The sequence below is a fragment of the Carya illinoinensis genome, chromosome 3, assembly GCF_018687715.1.
Source record: "Carya illinoinensis cultivar Pawnee chromosome 3, C.illinoinensisPawnee_v1, whole genome shotgun sequence".
NCBI lineage: Eukaryota > Viridiplantae > Streptophyta > Magnoliopsida > Fagales > Juglandaceae > Carya > Carya illinoinensis.
In genome coordinates, this window is record NC_056754.1 from 44899003 (window position 1) to 44920834 (window position 21832).

The window sequence follows — 21832 nt, forward strand, 5'->3', positions numbered from 1 at the left end:
AACTAAAAAATATTTAAACAATTACAATCAATGATGTCCCAAAACCCTATGCCACCACTACCAACACAATCATAATTCATTTAATTTTTTTAATTGCCTTTATTTATGATGCTTGTAAACATTTGAACAATTGATATATACACATATATTACAATTTGTATTAATATGTTCTTTTTAATTAAATTTCATTTTGTTTGATCAATACCATTTGAATTTTAAATAACCCGTTCGAATGGTAAATTACCATTTATGCATACATTTGAACAAAAACATATTCATTCAAACAAACAAAAACTCATTCGAACGTATCGGGAAATACAATCAATGCGTTCATTCGAATAATTAAACATTCATTTTAATAACGTTATTTTTCAAAACTCTGTTCAAACAGAAGATTTCCATAAATAGATTGTCTATTCGAACAGTTAATATTTTTCTTCAAACAAAAATCATTTCAAAACGTGTTGGTTCGAACGGTCTTTGTTAGATATGGTTATTGGTTTGAATTAACATTTCTTGTTGTTTGAATAAAAAGTTTTTCATTCGAACTTGATTCTGAGACGATATTTTTTTGTCTAAAAAAAATTATCAATCAAACGGTTTCGACTAGTTCTATTCAATTTCGTCCCTAAAAATACTTTTTAGAGATGAAAATTAATTTTTGTCTTTGAATAGTTTTTAAGACGGTCTTTTTGAGATAAAATAGAGATAAAATTTTTTCACTTCTAAAAGCATTTAAAAACGAAATTCTAAATTTTTTAGTCAAAATTTGTTAGATAAAATTTTTTATTTTAAAAAAATCAATTCTCTTGTGGTGACGTGCGAATGACGGGATTATTGAGAAGATTATTGAGAAGAGTAAAAAAAAGGGATCTGTTTGGAGGATTATGAGCACAATAGGAATGTTATTAGCTCTTGTTAACTGCTATACAGGATAAGAGGAGCAATGAAGAAGATTGACTTCAAATCGATTTCGCACAGCGTAGAGAAGAAGAGACCCTTTCGGTAAGCACCGTTCGAACGTTTGGGAGGAATGGATTTTTGTCTTCGTTTAGCTTTATCCGTGCGCACCGTTTCATTTAAGTCGGGCATCCACATAGATTTTGTGCACAAGGGTGCACGAAATGGGAATGACGAGTGAGGATTGATGTCACGCTTGCACTTACTTGGATGAAAAACGTTTACCCTCGTAACAATTAAGAGTGATGGTAGGGGCCAGCAATAATAATTACCTTCGTAATAATTAGCCTCGTAATAATTTGTTAATATTTTAATATTTTTTATTTTTTTAAATTTTTAAAAAATAGAAAAATATTAATATATTAATAATTATTTCTTCAATCAGTAAATGAAATAAAAAATTAAAAAAATATAATTATATGAACAATCAAAATAAATAGATAAAATAACGTTACTCAATAATTAAAAACGCGGTCGGAGCTTTACTAGCAATTGGCAAAGCTAGGCACCCAGCTGATCAATGTGAATCATGTGATCATCATCCTCCTGACCGCAATGCATGGACTGCAAGAAATACAACTTCACGGCATTTGTACATTGTAATTTCTATATATGCTCATCTTGCTCCGATGAAAATAAGTCCGAGTTATATTATATTGATGTAATATTATTATTTATTAATTTCTGCATTTTTTATTATGAATTATAGATGTTAATATCATATTAATACAATAATATAGATGATAAATTAAAACCAATAATAATAGGACACACACGGGTTGTATTATAATTTGGGCATCATTCAATCATAGCTTATACACTAATTCTAAAGAATCTTAATTTATTTGAATTATAACGAGAAAAAATAAATAAATTAATATATAATCTATTATAAAAATTAGTATATAAAATAAAAAAATAAAATAAAATTTAATAATATATTTTAAAAGATAGGATTAAAATCGATAAAGTGCTCTTATATATTTATCATGCATAATCACAATTACTACTGCTAGTTCGTACGTAATTAAATCATGTAACTTAACTTCTTTAACAATTACGTACATGCTAGAGAAGTAGCTAGCTAGTCATGATCCAGTCCGAGCATACATATGTACGTACGTTATTGATTATTTGGACTGAGAATTAACCTACGTCCTCATCGCTGCTTTTTGTACTTACAGATCAAAAAGTACCAAAAACGTACAGTTGAAAAGCTAACAAAGGAGATAAACGTCAAGATCAAAAGAAACGAAAAAGTGAAAGAAAATTTTTCTTTAACTTTAACTTTTCGGTAGCTTTCCAATTTTTTATTTACCATTTACTTTTTACTTTTACTTTATATTAGATTCACGTGTTGTTCTAAGGATACTGAGTAAGAAATCTCCGTCAATCTAGCAAAACTCTTTTTTTAATTACGTATAATAGTACTCTTTATTTATAGTCCTTTCAAAATTTTTAAAATTTAATAAAAATTAAAATTTTAAATGTGTTTTTATAAAGTGAATTATATGAAAATTAGAATTTAATTCCTCTAAAATTATTTTTTTATAACTTGACCCCCAAATCAAATTTTCTGGATCCACCTGCAAGTTTTTATTAAGTTTTCTTTGTAGGTACGCGTAGCAGCACTCTATATATTAATCTCTGTACGCACGTGCGTAGTTAATTTACGTCTATGTTTTTGGGTTCTTTAATGCATAACAACGTCCCCAAAGAATATAACAGATCGAATTGACGAAGACTAGCTAGCTACTCCTTTAATTCTAAAATTATATGATTATTTTTTTTTTTTTACAAAAATTCTTTTATATATAAAAAACACTCCCGACATAAGCATATATAACGAATCCAAGACATTGCCCTTGGTAGCGGGATTCCCTTGTCGTATTCTGACAAATTACAACTCCTCTCTCTCCCTCTCTCTGGTAATTCCAATCTGGAAAAAGGCTTCGGCGAAGCTGTACGCGGCTCAATGCAAGCTATGAATTCCACGTGGGCTTTCATAACCAGTTGGTTCACACCCACCTCTCTCTTCCTCCTCCTCAACCTCACCATCGCCACCATCGTTCTAAGCTCCCGTTTTGGCTCTCAGAGAAGACCAGAACATGAGCAGCAACTCGATCGAGTCCCTTCCTTTCTCGCCCGAGTCAAGTCCTTCAACTTCTCCCTCCACAAGTTTGACCAACCCAACACAGACCCAGTCGCCGATCACTTTCTCCAACCCACGGACCCCGAGCACGTCACCAACCCGTGCCCCGTTCCGGCTCGTCCTCCGCCCCAAATCGCCCGGTCTCCTTCCTTGTTGGAACGCCTCAAGTCCATCAACCTCTCCTCTCTCTACCGATCCGACTCATCCACCAGTGAAAGCGAAGTTCATCATCCTACGGATCTGAACTCGGACGCTGATCATTTGGTGAAGCAGAGCAAGTCGAACAAGAGTGTCGGAGCTCCGGAAAGGCCGGTGGAGAAGATAAAGAAGTCTGCGAGTGAGAAATCGCCGGTGGGGAGCTCCGAGGAGAAGGAGACGACGTCTTTGGAGGAGGACGAAGACGTGGACGAGAAGGCCGATGATTTTATCAACAGGTTTAAGCAGCAGCTGCGGTTACAGCGGCTCGACTCTCTTCTTCGTTACAGGAACTTGCTTAAAAGGAATTAATCAAATTAAATTCATATTATTATATTTCTTTTTGCGCTTTTGGCCGATTATACCCATTACTTGTTGGTCTCACATGGCAAGATCGTGACGGTACGTATTTAATTCGGTCATTTCATTCCGTAATGGATAACAGAGCATGGAGCACGGCAGTGAGAATTCAACCAAGTACTGGAGTAACTTCTGCTCTCATGGCCGGCGTTTCTTCTTCGACGTGGATTTGATTGAATTCCGAACTAGGGTCATATTGGTCATTTTGGACCCATATCTATAGGTTGAAAATTGAAGTTATTTGCATTTAGAAGTTGTATAATGCATGAGGAAGAGCTAGTCCTAACAGGTTGTAAATAATCTTTAAGAATCCTGTTATGATTATCCACTGTCCTCTTATCTTGTTCTTCCTTAGCCATGTTACTAGAATTTTCAAAAGATGACTCAAATGAAAGTGATTCTCAATCAGAATATGTCACAGATTTTGTTTTGACCAAACGAGATAAGTGGCTCCAAACAAACATGCAAAAAGGGAGCAAATGACAACAAAATTCTATACAGTCTTATTCAAAATTAATAGTGTGAAGAGAATTAGGGTTAGATATCACTACAGTGGGAAGAACCTCAGTCACCCATTAGCAGTGTTTGCAACAATTCTGTAAATTGCCTTAAATCCCCGGCAATGACATCAAAAAATTATCTCTCCAATTAAAGTGCCTTCCAAGTGTAGAAGGTGTACAATTATTGTATAGTGAGAGTCCCAAAGTTGAATTCACAGGAATTAAGGCATATTATGAACCAAAACTATAATATTATGAAATTGAAATAAAAGGGCGAATTATTTACTAAAGAAACTTCCAGAGTGGCAAGGAAGCAACCAAGTGACAAATCCTTAGCAATGGTTTTGAACCAGATTGCACAAGGGTTTCAAATTACGTGTTCCAAAGAGTATTTGGTTCTCTTTTTTTTCAAAAAGGAATGAAATTATAAAAATTGTATTTGATGCACATAAATGTAAGCTAATTAACTAAAAGAAATTTGAGAATCATTTTTCACAAGAATCGGATAGAGGAATTAACTTCTAAGAGGATCTTGGTCAAACACCTAAGCTTTGGGGCTCCTCTTCACACAAGGGGTTCAAGGGAATTTAAAGATTTCATACATTCATTTAAATACTTTTTCAGTCAAGAACAAAGTATTTGGATGATGTATATGATGCATGCATTCACAAGGTAATTTCTAAATAACCTCAATAAACTTTTTATCAATCCAAACATTCAGTATGCCACTTCGGATTAGGGTTCTACACATCTCAAGTATCCACTGTGCTTTTAATCAATGATGGACCAAGAAGGGATAGAAAAACCCAAATCACAACATCGATTCACAGTTGACATAAAACTACTAAGGCAACAAGTTAATAGAAAAGGAAATCAAAGACAAACCCCATTAGACCCCACCGATCGAAGGAACCCCTTACTTAGGTTTATGGTTTACTCACACATGGTGTAAAAAACAGAGATAACAAGGAAACAACCACATCATCCTAAAAATCGAAAGCAAAATAAACCCTAAAGAAACTGGAAGGAAAGAATCCCTTCAAAATTGTTCTTTTCAAAAACTTCTCTAAAATTCTCATCCCTTCATCTTCTTGTCTACCGCCCCTTTATTGCTCTTCCACGAATCCTCTACTGTAGTTCCCACAGATTCCTTCGCAGATTCATGGAGGTTAGTTATTCCATCCTGTTTTGTGCTGTGCATGGTTCTAGAAGCTAGGGCTGAGAGGAGGAAAGTAGAGAGTTAGTTAGCTCGAGGGAGAGTGAAAGGAATGTGCTTGGATGAAGTCTACTTTGTTTAAGGTGTAAGCGTGTAACATGTGTGAGGACAACACTTTAGTGTATAGTGATTCAATACACATTTTATTTTTATTTGGTTATGTGTTAACCTATTCTTTTATTATAATGTATAAATAAGCATGTATAATGTGCTTTTTTTAATAATCTAAACTACCCAAGTTCCATGCTTGTTTAATACATTAGTTCAACTCCATCAGAGGTGTTGACACAACATGGTTTATTGGCCAAAATGTCAAAGTGCATATTTGCTACATTAGAAGTAGCTTACTCAGGACATGTAATTTTAGCAAATGGAGTTAAGGCTGATCTAGACAAGCTGCATGCAAGCAGTGGAAGATTAGCCATTTTCCACTTCACTAAAGTCTCTAATAGGGTTCCTTAGACTCACAGGATACTATAGAAGATTTATTGATTTATTAAAGGGTATGGCAGCCTTGCAACCCTCCTAACTCACATGTTAAAAAATGATCAATTTGCGTGGAGTGAGGAAGCTAAAAAGGCCTTAAAATTTAAAGAAGGTAGTGATGAGGCCTCTAGAGTTAATTCTCTTCCCGAAAGATAAAATAAATTAAATGAGCAACATTTTTCTTCCATTTATTTTCTTAGCAAATAAATTAAATGACAAAAATTATATAAAATAATAAAATTAAAAATAAGTGACCCCTTTGATGTTGATTATCTAATCAACACTTTAATAAATTTTTTAAGTATAATTATATTAATGATATTACTAACTTGATACTCAATTCTCAGTATTATGCGTACGTATGAATTATGATAATTAATACATAATAGCCTATATTAAATTTTTAATATTTTATCTATGGTCAATGAATAATTGGTCCATGGATATTTTATACTTGTAACTTAGGTATATGACAAAAAATGTACCTAATTATTTTAATTAGGTGTAGATACTAGGTAACTAGAGTATGTATCATTACATATAATGTTATGATTTATCATATAATATATTAGTTAATTATCAATAGCATATTAGTTAATATTTAATATTATATTTAACATAATTAAGTTATACAACTACTACATAAAGTATCTTTTAAAAAATAATTAAATATATATATATATATATATATGTATGTGTGTGTGTGTGTATATTAGTCAGCCCGGTCCAAAAAAACCATAACCCTACGCTGGACCAAAAACTAAACTTTTGCAAACTAAATGTGTTGAGACAGGACCATTAGTGTTATTGTTCCGGTCCAGATTGATTAACTTACAACTATCATTTTGTAAGAGAGAGGAAAGGAAAAGAAGGATAATGGGGATTAAGGTTTGACATCCCAAGGCCACGGCATTTTAAGGGATGAGCTAGTTTTTTCTTTAAGGCTAGGTATGAACTGGTCACTTTTGGCTGGAGTGCACCGAACGGATTCTCGTACCCATTTAAATTTCAAAACCTAGTCTGGATGGTAATTCCATTTATTTGCAACGAGTTTTGACTTTCAAATCAGTTTCTTTTGCAGGGATGAAAAATTGTTGCAAATACTAGGTGAGAGCATCGGCTGGTCCGGATTCGATAAACCGACTGGACTGGCCATTTTTAGATCGGATCGAATTGGTCCGATCCAAAAATGGAAGGAACAAATTCATTCAGTCCGGTCCATGATATAGAGATTTTTCAACCCGGATCAGACCGAATGAAAAATGAAAAATTATATATATATTATTTATATAAATTAATTATATATATATATATCACAATATTACATAAGTATTATATTCTTTAATATATAACTATAATATATAGTACTGGTATATATTAATATATTAACATATTATAAGAGTTATAGTATAAATTATAGTATATGCATAAATTTATAATAGTATTAGTATAGTTAACTTAATATGTTAGTATTAAATCATTATAATTACATAGAGTATTAAATCATTGATTTACGTAGTATTACCAATTCATCACTAACATATAGTGTATTAGTAATACTACTAGTATAGTTATTAGTTATAGTATTGGTATTAAGTCTATAACTATATATATTTAAATCAATATATAATTAATATATTATTTAATGTATAACTATAATATATAGTATTAGTATATATTAATAATTATACAATTTATTATGTAATTCTCATTTAATAAGTCATTTAATTTTAATTTAGTATTTTAAATAATTTTTTTATTAATTGATTTTAAAAAACAAAAGAAAAAAAAAGTTTGGACCGACTGGACTAATAACTATTGGTCCGGTATGATGTTGTCCCTAGGGATGTCCAGTTCGAAAAAATGATTTCGATCCATCACCCGGACCGGACGAGACCGTGCTCTCCCCTAGAAAAACCCATTATTTGCAATGAAATATTTAATTTGTTGCAATTAGACACGTATTTTCAAGGAATTTTAACCTTTTTATTGGAAAAGCTTGTTATTTGTTATGAGTTTTGACCCGTTACAAATAGGTTTTGATTTTTTTTTTTTAAAAGAAATCCCAACCTAGTCCCATCCGAATGGCTTCCTATACCCAGTTCAGTCCGAAAGGGAATAGCACGTATTTGCAAGGATTTAAGTTTTCGTTGCAAATGCCCACACATGAGTATTTGGAAAAATTTGTTATTTGCGACAAAAGGAAGAGAACCGTTGCAAATAGTACACACTCATTTGCAAGAATTTAATCTTTCATTTAGAAAACTCGTTATTTGCAACAAGTTTTGACACGTTGCAAATAAGAATATATATATATATATATATTACCATTTGCAACTACACTTAACAGAAAAATTTGTTCTTTACAATGACTTTTGACCCATTGCAAATAATAGTATATATATGGGAAAATTTTGTTATTTGCAATGAGTTTTGACCAAATGCAAACAATCAATATATATATGTATTACCATTTGCAATGACACTTATTTCATTGCAATTACATACATAGTTGTAAGGATTGAAATTTTCGTCGGGAAAACTTGTTATTCACAAGAAGTTTTAATTCCTTATGAATAAGAATATATGTATATATATGAGAAATCCTTAGGACCGATCGGGCTAGTTATACTCAAATAACAGCCCGCCAATCACATCCCGCCACGTAGGACTTCCACCGATTAATTCGTGGACCACACACGATCAGAAAGCTAGCTCACTACGGCTCCCTTTCGAAACCCATCTCACCGTTGTGAGACCCCTTTCATCTCTTGTTTCGTCTGTTTGCACCGCTGCCCAAGAGCTTTGGAAGTTCCACCGCCACTAGCTCACTCTACGCCGATAGATTTCAACCCATTAATGAAGAATTCCATCGGAAAATCACTCTCTCGCTGCGAAACCCATTTGGTTTGCTTGTGATTTTTGGTCTACGAAACCCATTCCCAACTCTCAAATATGTTCAATATTTGGTGGCAAAAGAATGTACAGAAATCAGAAGTTGCCCTCATGTGATTCCACCAAGCTCGATTTTCTCATCCGTGGGTCGTGTTTCTCATTGACTGAACCACTTCATTTCCCCCCAACACCACCCTCACTTCGTCTCCCCTCAAACCGGCCCCTCACCTCCGACTGGCAGATTTCTGGCGCTGTCAAGCTTCTCACAAACCCCGCACTTCATAGACCATAAAGAACAGCACTTGGTGCCATAATCAGGATGAAGTTAATGGCAAAAAACCCCCAAAAATCATAGAACTCTTATGAGAAAGTCATAACCAAAAATCATGCAGTGTGAGGGCGAACGACGAGGAGGGCTCGCAGAATCAATTTCTTGTTCAAGACACTGGGTTTGGGATGGGTGATTGGGGGTCGCAAAATCAGTCCATCGCAGCTTGATGGGTCAATCTCCATCCGTCGTGGCTCGGCAAGAAACAACCTGTCGCAGCTCAGCAAGGTATTTTTGAAATTAGTCCGTTGTTCAAGACTTCATGGCCCTTGGTTTTTAGTCTGTCGTGGCTCGGCAGGAAATCAGTCTGTCGCGACAAGGTATTCACTGGGTTTTGTCTTTGCATCTGGTTAATTTGGAACACGATGAGGACTTGAGGATGTGATTCCAGACTGTGATGGTTGAGTCGGCGTCGGGCTGCGATGGTTGCTTCCATCGGCTTTGGGCTGAGAGAAATGGCAGAATGGAGAACAGCTAGTACTCGTGATCGTGGGAAGGGCAGACGGAAAACTGAAGTTTGTTTTCAAGCTGCTACGTTCTGATTCCCTGCTTCACGGTCTACTAACATTTTAGTCCTTTTTCCTACGTGGCATAAGATGATTGGCAGGCTGTTTTTGTGTGATTAACAGCCCGACTGGTCTGAAGCGTTTCTCTATATGTGTGTGTGTGTGTGTGTATCACCAATTGCAATGGATACAATTAGTTGGAAATCTATATTTTTATTTGCAATGGCATCTTCGTTGCAATTGTTGAAAATTTCAATGAAAATAATATTTTGTTATTGTCCAGCTCACTGTTCATATTTAACACTAGTGAGAATTTATTGTTGCAAAATTTTCATTATTAATTTATTGGAGCAGATAAACTAATATCTGCTTGTCTATAATAGAAAATGTTACTCTTTCTGCTGGTAGCTCTCACTGTTTTTTTTTTACTTAATAATTAAATAAGTATTTTTTAATAATTTAAAAAAATACATGTAAAAAAAAAACATACAAAATAAACTAATGGGAGCCCATCTAGAGCTCAAGCCACCCCATCCAAATGACTTGTTGAATACAAGAAGGAACATAGTCCCACCAAACAATTAAGTCATTCACATTCCTTGCATTTCTAGCAAGTTTGTGAACAGATGCATTAGAATATCTGTAAACATGATGAATTGAGCAAATCTAAAACTTTTGCATTAATTATTTGATATCTGCAACAATATTACCCAACAAGGAACTAGGGATTCCCAAGTCACTTTCAATATGCAATTATTATAGGCCAAGATGAATACCTAGCTGTAAGCCTCTAAGGATAGCCAGCACTTCAATCTCTGATGAATCTTGGACTGCTAACTCCATCTTGGTTGTTGCCATAAGGACCTCATCTAAACTTTCTCTAAGAACCAGACCAACCCTTGCACTACCTTGTTCATGGAACATAGCCCCATCCACATTTAGTCTAAAAATACCCTATAGAGGAAGTTGCCATTTGATACTTTTGTTGATGTCGTCCTGAGGAACTCCCCTATCTTGAAAGTTTTCTACAGACTCAAAGCTTGTTTAAACACTTCCTCAATTGAAAGTTGTTAATCTTCAAAAAGCCATTGGTTCCTTCTGAACCAGCAGCCCCCATGCTAAAATGAAAAACAATTACAAAGTTTCCTTTTTATTGCATTCTTGCACATGTCTAGCGATATCCACAAAAGGTATGTTGGAAGCATCAATATGTAAATTAGGAAAATACTTGTTCCAGCTTTCTGACAAATGTGGACACTGGTACAATGCATGAGTATTGTCTTCAATAGACTTTGAACACAGTTGGTAGACATCATCATCCATTACTTGCCTCTTTTTCACATTGAGCTTTGTAGGAAGCTCATTCCTGCATGCCTCCAAGCAAAGATTTTCACTTTGTTAGGGATACTTAGTTTCCAAATGCTTCTCCAAATTTGTTTCTGTCTGCTAGCATTTGAAGTTTTCCCTTGTGAACCATTGGCCTCCACATTTCTAAACAACCTATAAGCACTTCTAACATTGAAACTGCCATTTTTCTTTTAACTCCCAGATCATTTTATCTACATAGCTTGATGGGTTGATGATCAGCTTGAGAACCTCATCTACTATTGTAGGAGGAAGCATTTTTCTAACTTTAGAAACATCCCACCATCTGCTATGAGGATCAATCAAGTCCTTCACTTTGTCTCCAAACTCCATAAGCTCCCCTTCCCTCATATGCATCTTAAGGTCTCTAAAATCTGGGATCCAATAATCATTTTATACGTCTATATCTTCCTCATTGCCTACTCTCCATCTACAACCTTAAGACAATTTAGTCTTGACAGACCAAATACCCTTCCATGCATAAGACCAGTTATGGCCCACCTTAGCGTCAAGGAATTTGTCATGAGGGAAATATTTAGCTTTGAAAACCTTATGCAATAAACTATCCTTAGTATGCATGAGCCTCCAACCTTGATTAACAAGAAGTGCATCATTAAAGATTCTAAGATCCTTGAAGCCCATGCCACCTGCACCTTTAGTATCAAACATTTTCTTCTAGCTCACCCAATGAATTTTTTTTCCTCCTTTTTCTTATCCTACCAAAAATTTGCAATCATTTGCTATAGTTCAGTGCATAAAGAAGCAGGGAGCTTAAAACAGCTCATCGAGTAAGTTGGGATGGATAAGGCAATAGCTTTGATGATGACTTCTTTACCACCTTGTGATAGGAGCTTCTCCTTCCAACTTTGTAATTTTTTCCAAACTCTATGCTTGATATCTGAGAAAGCTTTATGTTTAGGTCTTTCAATGATTGGAGGGAGGCCTAGATACTTATCAAATTGCTAGAATTCTTGAATGTCCCAATAAGAAAGGATCTCCTCTTGAGTATCTTAGTCTTCGTTTTTGCTAAAAACCATGGAAGTCTTATCTCTATTTATTCTCTTACTTGAGGTCCTCTCATAAGTCTCCAAAAGTCTTTTTGTATAGCCGCATTTTCCATGAGTGTTGCTTTACAAAGAAGCATACTATCATCTGCAAATAAAAGGTGGCTTACCAAAGGGGCTCCTCAATAGATTTTAATGCCTCTTATGAGTCTAGAACATTCAGCTTGATGCAACAAAGAAACCAAACCTTCAGTGCAAAGTAAAAATAGGTAGGGAGATAATGTATCTCCTTGCCTGACTCCTCTAGTTGGAATGATAGGCCCCATAGTTTCCCCCATTGATAAGAATTGAGAAGGACACTGTCTTAACACAAAGCATGATTGGCACCATGACCTCTTCCAGGTAATTCCATTCAAGTCTATCATAGGTCTTGCTCATATATAACTTTAATGACATAAGCCCCTTTTTTCCTACTCTTTTATTCCTAAAAGAATGGTGATTGAGCTAAATTGAGCTGACTTGTTGCATATTAAGTTAAATTAAAAGTCTTTCTTATAGAAATAAACCTGCCTAGGCACAAGTTACAGTTATCCTTCACGTGCTCTGCTAGGGTTTCCTTGTACTTACAAGGGATCCTTTGTTTGGTTTGCTTCCACACTGGTGTGGCTACATGGAAGCCGCTGATGGCCACGCCGCTGGCTGACACACTTATGCTGATCTAGTTGCTGTGGTTTCGCAACCCATTCCTGATATCACAGTTGCTCCTCGGGTGCTTAAGGTCATGGACAGTGAACTTTTCTTCTAGTTTTCGAAAGAAGAAATAATTCGATCGACTAAACCTTTTCACTTCTCCATCGTCTTGAAGTTCCTTCAACAGAGACCCTTTCTGGACACAATCTATGCCTTTATTTACAGTCGTTGGGGGGTCTGTCCTTTACTCCGGTCGTCTCCTCCATGAAACTTCCCCGCAATGTGTTCGTAAGGTTGGCTATAGAGGTTGACTTCGTGAAAGCTCTGTCTCATGAGTCATGTGAAGTAAATGGAGTTGCTTACAATGCATTTCATTGGACTCCAAATTTCAATGAGGAACAAGAACCATCTAGCATTCCTGTGTGGATTTTGTTGCCATGTTTTCCTTCTAACTTCTATCAAGAGTCTTTCCTTCATATTTTTACGACACCTATTGGTCGGTTTATTCGTCGGGACAATCCAACTCGCTGTACGACTCGAACAGATGGTGCTAGACTTTGTTTGGAGATGGATGCTGCCAAGGAACCTATCCCATATTTCTAGATTAGTGCTCCAGGATTGCCAACTAGTCAGAAGCAGGAGGTCCTCTCTATGAGACTGCCTGCGTATTGCAAAAAATGCAAAAAGCAGGGGCACAACTCCAAGACCTGCCATGTGGGGAAATCTGTGCCTGGTGAGAAAAAGAATTACCTTAAGAAAGATGAACTAGTTTCTGGTGAAACCAATTCTTGAACCATGCAGGCCAGTGACTTGACGTTAAAACATGTAGGAACAATCTTTGAAAAAGTGATTACTGAACTGGATGGTGCACCATCTGAAAAACCTATTATCAATGCATCCTCGTCCTCTTCTCAGTGAAATAAATATTAAGGATGTTGCAGTGGTTGACGTTGGGGGGGGGGGGGTGCTTGCACCCAAGGAGGATTCAGGTACTCTTTGGACTCGAGATCAAACTATTGCTTTTAGTTTTGCAAAGCCTAATACTCTGGTTTTGGAGGATCCTATTAATATTGATATGGAACTCGACACATGTTTGGATGAAGTGCCTTTGAATGAGAACCCGGTCTCTCAACTTGATGATGTTGTTTTGGAGCCCAACCCTGATGTTCCCTTAGAAATTCCTCCCCAAGATAAAGAATTCCATTATGAATCTGAAGGTAAAACCAATAAGAAAAAATAAAAAAATAAAAAAAATTGTGAAAGTGAGGAGTTCCATTCGGGTTCTTGCCCGATCTTTTACCTCGTCTCCATGATTGACCCTCTCCTTGTTTGGAATGTCTGTGGCATTGGTACTTTCAGGCATCATTTAAAGACTTTAGTTTGCAAGTTCAAACCTAAGATTGTGACTGTTTTGGAATCTTTCCAAAATCCTGACAAAGTTCTTTGGTTGATGCATTCTTTGACTCTTGATTCGTTTATTTCTAATGCGCCAGTTGGTGGTAAAATTTGGATTTTTTGGGACAATACTATTGATATTCAAGTGGTGAGGATAAGTTTGCAGTTTATTTCCCTTCGTGTGAATATAGGGTCTTACCAATTTTTATGAAATATTATCTATGCTAAGTGTAGCATGCATGAGCGGAAAAGTTTGTGGGAGGATCTTAGTTCTCAGTTGATGGGTTCAGAGCCTTGTCTTTTTACTAGTGACTTTAATATAATTCAGAGTAATTCAGAGAGAATGGGTGGTTGTCCACGACCCCTTTCTATGATGGAAGATTTCAATGCCTAGTTTCACCAGGGTGGCGTGGTTGAAATGAAATCGACGGGTAGTACCTTCTCTTGGTGCAATGGTTAGTTAGGTCTTGCTTGGTCTTGGGCGAAGTTAGATCGGGTATTCATGGATGTTTCTTTGCTCTCTTCTTTTTGTCTATCGTCCGCTGTTATGTTCCAAGAACTACATTTGATCACTCAACTATGGTTATTGAATTCAATATGGATCCTTTCTCTTATGGCCCCTTGCATTTTTGTTTTCAACAAATGTGGGTGGATCATTTACAATTTTTAGAGTGTGTTCATCAGGCTTGGTCTAAGTGTGTCGCTGGTCAGGGGCTTAATAAGTTGGTGGCAAAGTTCAAGAAAACTAAGATTCCTTTGTATGGAACAAACAGGTTTTTGGTCGAACCACTATGCAAATTAATTTTCTTGAGCCTCACATTGAAGAGTTCGAACATAAATTACATTAAAGTTGGGATGAAGAGACGGAGAGGGATCTTCTTTTCTCGTATGCGAAATTGGACAATTGGCTTTGCCGTGAAGATACAAGATTGGGCCAAATGTCTATGTTAAAATGGCAAATGGAAGGTGATCGTAACATAAAATTTTTCCATGCTTGCCATGCCAATAAACAGTGCAAACAAGTGGAAATGAGGTCTTCGAATGGGGTTGTTTTTAATTTGCCCTAGTCTTCATTTGGGGCTATGGATTTCTTTTCTAATTTTCTACAAGGGGTGTCGACTAGATCATTACCTGATTTGTCGTCTATTATTTCTCCTGTTATTTCAAACATTGAGAATTCAAGACTGTCCTCCATTCCTTCTATGACTGAAGTCGTCTCGGCTCTTTCCTCTATCCTGTCTAATAGTACTCTTGGTCCTGATGGATTTGGCTAGGATTTTTTCAAAAGTTGCTATGAGGTGGTGAAAGAAGTTGTCTTGGAAGCCATTTCTGAGCTTTTTGTTTCTAAACAACTTTCGAGATTTTTTACAGCTTCTTATCTAGTCTTAATTCTAAAGGTTGATACACCTTCTGGTTTTGATAAGTTTAGGCCTAATAGCCTCTGCTCGGTGTTTTATAAAATCTTCTCCAAAATCATTATTAATCGATTGACAGGTCTACTCTCATGTGTGATTTCTTAGTAACAAGGCGCTTTCGTCCCCGGGAGAAGCATCTTTAAAAATATTAGTCTTATGTAGGAGATGGTTCATTCCATTAATAAGAAGGCCCATGGTAGTAATATCATGATTAAAGTGAATATGGTGAAGGCTTACGATCGAGTGGATTGGTCTTTTCTTCTGGAGGTTCTTTGCTGCTTTGGTTTCTCTCCTCATTTTTGTGATCTTATCAAAGCTTGTATCTCAACTCCTTGGTATTCTATTATGATGAATGGCATTATCAAAGGTTTTTTTCAATGCGGCCATGGATTGTGTTAAGGAGACCCACTCTCACCCTATCTTTTTATTATTGTACAAGAGGTTCTCTCTAGATTGATCAAACAAAGTGTGGAGGCCAACAAATTTGGTCAATTTTCTCAGGCCCGAGGTATGCTTATAATTTCTCTTCTTATGTATGTTGATGATGTGATGCTTTTTTCCAATAACAGCTCGAAAGCCATCAGGGAACTATTGGCGGTATACGAAATTTGGTTGGGTCAATGCATAAATCAATCTAAATCTGCCATTTTTTGCTCTCAAAAAATCCCCTTAGCTCGTAAGAGCTTGTTATTACGAAAGACAGGATTTTCAAAAGGATCTTTCTCCTTTAAATATCTTGGTGTGCCTATTATCTTGGGCTAACTCAAACAGGTGCATTTGGAAGATATGGTGTCCAAAGTCCAGAAGAAAATATCGAGGTGGAAGATGGAACTTCTTTCTGCAGGTGGTAGACTTATTTTACAATGGCATGTTCTTTCTAGTATGACCCTTCATCTCTTTGTTGTTTTATAGGTACCGCAATCCATTATCAAAACTCTCCATCGTATGATGAGCACTTTTTTCTAGTGGGAGGCAAATGGTAAAGGTAAGAAAAAATGGGTGGCTTGGAATTCTATTTGCTGTCCGATTGAGTAAGGTGGATTGGGTCTAAGGCATCTTGATGATTTGCAACAAGCCCTCCACACTAGGTTTGCTTGGAATCTTCTTCAAGGTAACTCTTTATGGGCCAATTTTTTAAGGGCAAGTATGTGGGTGCTAAGTGCTAAGCCTTGGTCTCTCATTGATTCAACAAGGGGTACAAGGTTTTGGAAAATGATTGCTAAAACCATTCGTTTGGTCTTGAATAATTCTACATGGCGCCTAAAGGAGGGCAATGTTTTCTTCTAGTATGACAAATGGCGGGATCGCAGCCCTTTAGTTCATGATATGCAAATTGTGGGTAATCCTTCTCTTAAAGTTAAGGATTGCAAACTATCAAATAGTTAGGATGTGGATCTTATTCTCCAGTTAGTGGGCCTAAACAATTTTGATAGCATTTTAGAGGATATTTGTAACAACAAACCGGGTTTGGATGTGTTGATCTAGACCAAAAATGATAACAGCCTGTTTTCTACCAAGTCGGCTTGGAATGGTATTTGTATTAGGGGTGGCACTCTTGAAGGGCATTCTTGGATGTGGCATAAGAGTCTTCCTCTTAAAATGTCCATCAATATGTGGAAAGCTTGGAATTTGGCCGTGAGTGTGGGTCATCATCTTCGCCGCATTGGCATTCCTATTATTTCTTGTTGTGATTGTTGTGCTAACGGTCAATATGAAGATTAGAATCATGTTTTGTTTGCAGGTGAAATTGCCAACACGGTTTGGCATTATTTTGGTGCTATTTTTGGTATTTTGATTAGATGTAATTGGAAGACATGGTGCAGACTTGGTTTTGCCGTGTGAACTCATCATCTCAAGTTGGCATAATTGTGGGGATTATGGCGAATGTTCTTACTTGGAGAATCTAGCGGAGGCACTGTTTGGTGCGCATGGAGGAACACTTTGAATCTACCATAGATATTATTCATTTTGTTCGTCAGTGGATTAGTCTTATATGTCGTGATATGCATAATAGTTCTCATATCTCTTGTTTTGATTTGTAGGTACTAGAGAGTTTGCATGTCCAGCTTGTGTTCCCTCCCATTCGGCTATGCAAAGCTATTGTTTGGCAACGTCTAGCAGCTGGTTGGACTGAACACAGATGATAGTAGTTTGAGCAACCTGAGCACCTCAGGTGTGGGTAGGATTATTAGAAATGATCATAGTACTTTAATCCATGCATTTTGTTCTTTCATTGGTATAATTTCTAATAATAAGTCTAAGCTCTTAGCTCTCTTTCACAGGCTCCAGGTTTATAAATCTTTTACTCTCAATTATGTGGAAATTGAATTTGACTTTATGATTGTTATTTCTTGGTAGAGGAGTAAAAGATGTGGGGTGTGGTATTGATTGAGCTGATTTATTACATATTTTAATATATTTAGAACCAATATATTTTAATTCTTTCATTACATTATTATTGATTTTATATATAAAAAAATGATTAAGATGAATAAATCCAAGTTGTGATTTATATTGGTTAATAGCATGGTTTATGCTTAATTTTAGAATTTGTGATTTAATTGAGTAATTTTTCTTTGTATGCACAATACATGTTTTTTATATATTTTATTATTGTTATTTGATTTGATTTTATTTATTTTTATATGTAGTGATCAAAAGAAATGTACAAGGAAAAGATCTTTTCATTTTGAAAAGTCAAACAGAATTGTACGAACTAGACATTTCATTTGATATTGGAAGATTGCTAGACGCCAAGCATATATAATTCCCTTGATGGGCACGCCGCACGAGCTAGTGGGGGCAACTTTAATTCTATCACTTTTGACCTACAATATTATTTTTTTTGGGGAGAGTGGCGCTCCATATAAATATAGATTTCCTTTGGAGAGATTTTAAGAAAGGCCGCACGCTACTTTAAGGGATATATGAGACTTTTGACCAGGAGAGAGAAGAGGGATATATTTTTTCTGACCTAAGCCGCAGACAAAATTTTTCTTCTGGAGAAAGAGGCACCGCGTATTGGGGGAGATTGCAGAACAAGCATTAAGCGCCGCACAGAATTTTTCCTGGGTCTCTGGCATTCACAGCGCCGTTGAAGAACTTGAAGGGTCTATTGCCGCTGGCCAGCCTCTTCCACTGTTTTTCATCTTCATCTTTATTTATTTGCCTTGCTCTTTTTATTTTCTACTTTTTATTTAATTTCAGTTTAAGTTTTATGGAATATTTTTTAGATTTTGGCTTACAAGTTTAGGCAATTTATTTTGTGTTAATTATTTTTCTCGTTTCTTTAATCTTTCATTTAATAGTAATTACAATTGCCATGGATTAATTTTGAGAATTTGTGATTTGAATACAAGGATGAACTCTAGAATCTTGATTTTGGGGCTTTTCAATTTTCAGTTCGTATTTTGTCAATTACTTTCTAATCTAGTTTAATTCTTAGCTTAATTTTATTAATCTCTTAGTTCCATTGCATATTAGATTGATTAAAGTTTAATTAGGATTTAAATAATTTTAGTTTTATTTTTTAATTTTCAGATTAATTAAGTTTGTTTAGTTTAAATGATTATTTGATTGTTAATTTCAATTTGTTAGTCTTTTACGTTCCATTTCGATACTAAAAAAAAATCTAAAAGTATGAATCTAGTCTATGACTAGTGTTTTTTTTTTCATTCTTATTGCACTATTCCATCAATTGCACATACCATCATTTTTATTTTCTCTTTGTGAATATTTTCACTATTTTAAACGAGTTTGATTTTAAGTAACTTTCCCTGAGAAGAAGATCTAGGAATTTATTTCTAATAATTACGCGACATCCTTCTGCACTTAGGATAGCCTTTGTGTTACTCATTTTTGAGTGAGTTAGGTACCTAGAGGATTTCTGGGAGGAAATTCTTGACATTACGAGGTCCATGACTTGCTTGGTTCATCATGTCTTTCGTGAGAGAAATAAAGCTACAGATTGGTTGGCAAAGCATGGGGCTTTCAGTGTTGATTTGGTTTTTTCCCACTTGTCGGAGACCCTCTGAGTGCTGCAAGGGACAATTTGCAAGGATTACTTTGGGATGCCTTCACTTCGGTTTAGTTAGTTTCGTTTTGTTTCTTTTTTTTGCTTGTTGTTTTGTTGCTAAATGCTTGATCTATAACCACAATTTTCCCCCGCCACAAGTGAGGGTTATTAATAAAATTGAGCAGGGGTCACTCTTGGACAAATGGCTCTAACTCTTATAAAACAAAAAAAACAACCAATATATTTTAATTATTTCATGACATTATTATTAGTTTTAGATAGAAAAATTGTTAATAAGCATAAATTTGAGTTGTGATTTACATCGATTAATATCATAATTTATGTTTATTTTATAACCTAAGATTTAATTAGGCAATAATTCTTCACATGCACAACACGTTTTTAATATTCCATTCTTGCTTTTTATTTTTATTTTTTTAATTTATTTTCTTGAACATTTTTAGGAGGCGAAAGAAGATGCCAGGGAGCTGGTTGCCTTTTTGATGAAAGGCGAAAAGAAGAGAGGACTTTCTTCTTTGGCGATTTTCTACGCAAGCTTTCAGGATACAGAGATGTAGTAGGGGGTCTTCTTGGTGATTATGGGAAGTAATGCATCACGGGGGGATTGAAAGATGCTAGCTTGGGTGAGAGAGCTTGACTTTTTCGTTTGGAATTCTGGGTTATTTTTTGGGTAAGGCAGGGGCTAGCTGAAAATGAGAGGTTTTTATTTTCTTCATTGGGTCAAGAAAAGGCACATTGGTGACTTTCTGGGTTGAACCTAGGGACACAGAGAGAGTATTATTTTTCCAGGTGAATGGATTTTACTTTTTGGAGAGGACAAACAAAGCTGGACTGGAATTGTGAGAGGTTGAATGCATGAGAGAACGAGCAGGGAAGGCATAAGAGATGAAGAGGAATAAGGGCTTTCTTGGTTTGGGAGGAGACCTGTGAAAAGGAGAACCAGGGAGAGGCAAGAAAAAGGGAGCACGGAAGCTGGGTTGAGTGAGACGCACTGCAACTAGGAGGATTAGATATAGGAGAAAGGTTCTTTTTTGTGGAGACACTGGACTGAACAGGAGGTACTTGGTAGTTTCAATTTATTTTTCATTTTTGGTCGGTAGAGAGCTTTGACTTGGGCTGGGCGACGCGGACTTCACGGAGGGGAGCAGTTTTTGGAGAGAAAGGCACGTTGGCTTCTAGAGCTTGAGCAATGCAGGAGAGTTTTTCTAGGGAGCTTAAGGGAGACGCTGGTTTCTAGAGCTACTGGGAACTTACAGATCTGTAAGTTCCCAGTAGCTCCAGAAACTAGCGTCTCTTCTGGTATTATTTTCATGTTTACGAGAGACGAGAGAGAAAAGATAGAGGAGGTATTTTTCGTGTTTGGAGTTGGGGGGAATTTAGGAAGAGATAGAATGGACTGGGTATGAGAGAATTTATTTTTTAAAGAGGCCTCTTGGATGCAGACAAAATGGAACATGCTGGGAGTTCTATATCTTTATTTTGATCTATTGTGATTTTCAAATATATTGAATATTTAAAAAATCTCTATGATATTCAAATGAATTTGTTTTTAATCATCAATCGTTCATGCTTACTCATTAGTAACTATTTTTCCTAACCTTAAATGCTAAATCTTCCAATTAAACAGAATCATTATTCTAGTTTAATTGAAGTAAATAGATCGGAAATAATATTCTAAATTATTAGACGGATCCTCAAAACCTTAGTCGTTCTCCATATCGATTTATTTTATTATTTTAGTTTTATTCTGCTAATTTAACAATCTTCATCTAGGTAATTTTCTATTCTATTTGATTGTATGTTCCTTTTAGTCATTTCTTTTCATTATTTAAATTTATTTTTATTATCATATAAGTCAATACCTATGCATTCGACCCTATTAGGTACTACAAACACCTGTATAATTGCGGGTAAAACTGCTCTAAATTTTCGGTACACTAGTTGAGTCAAAGTTTAGGCGCAACAAATTTTTGGCGCCGTTGCCAAGGATTGCAATGTGTGATAAGAGTTTTCTTTTTAAAAAAAAAAAAATTATAATAATCATCTTTTGCTAACTTTCTCTTATTTTGCAGGTACAATTTTTTTTTTTTGGGTCTGGAAAGGGATTGAGTGGCACTGCTTTCAAATTCATATCATTTGGTAATCTCGTTCACTTTCCTTTTATTTTCTTGATTATTTTGTATTTAGTTTTTAGAATATAAGACTTTAGGTTGTGTAGGCATTAATTAATTTTGAGACTTGATGATTGCGCAGAAGTGCACTATAAATACCCTATTGTTGGATTAAAATACTAAAATGTTAATAGAAATTATAAAAATTAATGTGTATT

General features: G+C 35.5%; 1 protein-coding gene across 1 annotated transcript; it reads left to right on the forward strand.

Annotated features, from left to right (window-relative positions):
* Positions 1 to 2805: 2805 nt before the first annotated feature.
* On the forward strand, positions 2806 to 4066 carry LOC122305702 (pathogen-associated molecular patterns-induced protein A70-like). Its single transcript, XM_043118265.1, has one exon. It carries the CDS (start codon positions 2936 to 2938, stop codon positions 3617 to 3619), a length of 684 nt encoding a protein of 227 aa, XP_042974199.1. The 5' UTR covers positions 2806 to 2935; the 3' UTR covers positions 3620 to 4066.
* Positions 4067 to 21832: the final 17766 nt, after the last annotated feature.

Bases quoted from the DNA above. Each gene is read 5' to 3' on its own strand.
- LOC122305702 (XM_043118265.1), top strand. From the start codon at position 2,936: ATGCAAGCTATGAATTCCACGTGGGCTTTCATAACCAGTTGGTTCACA.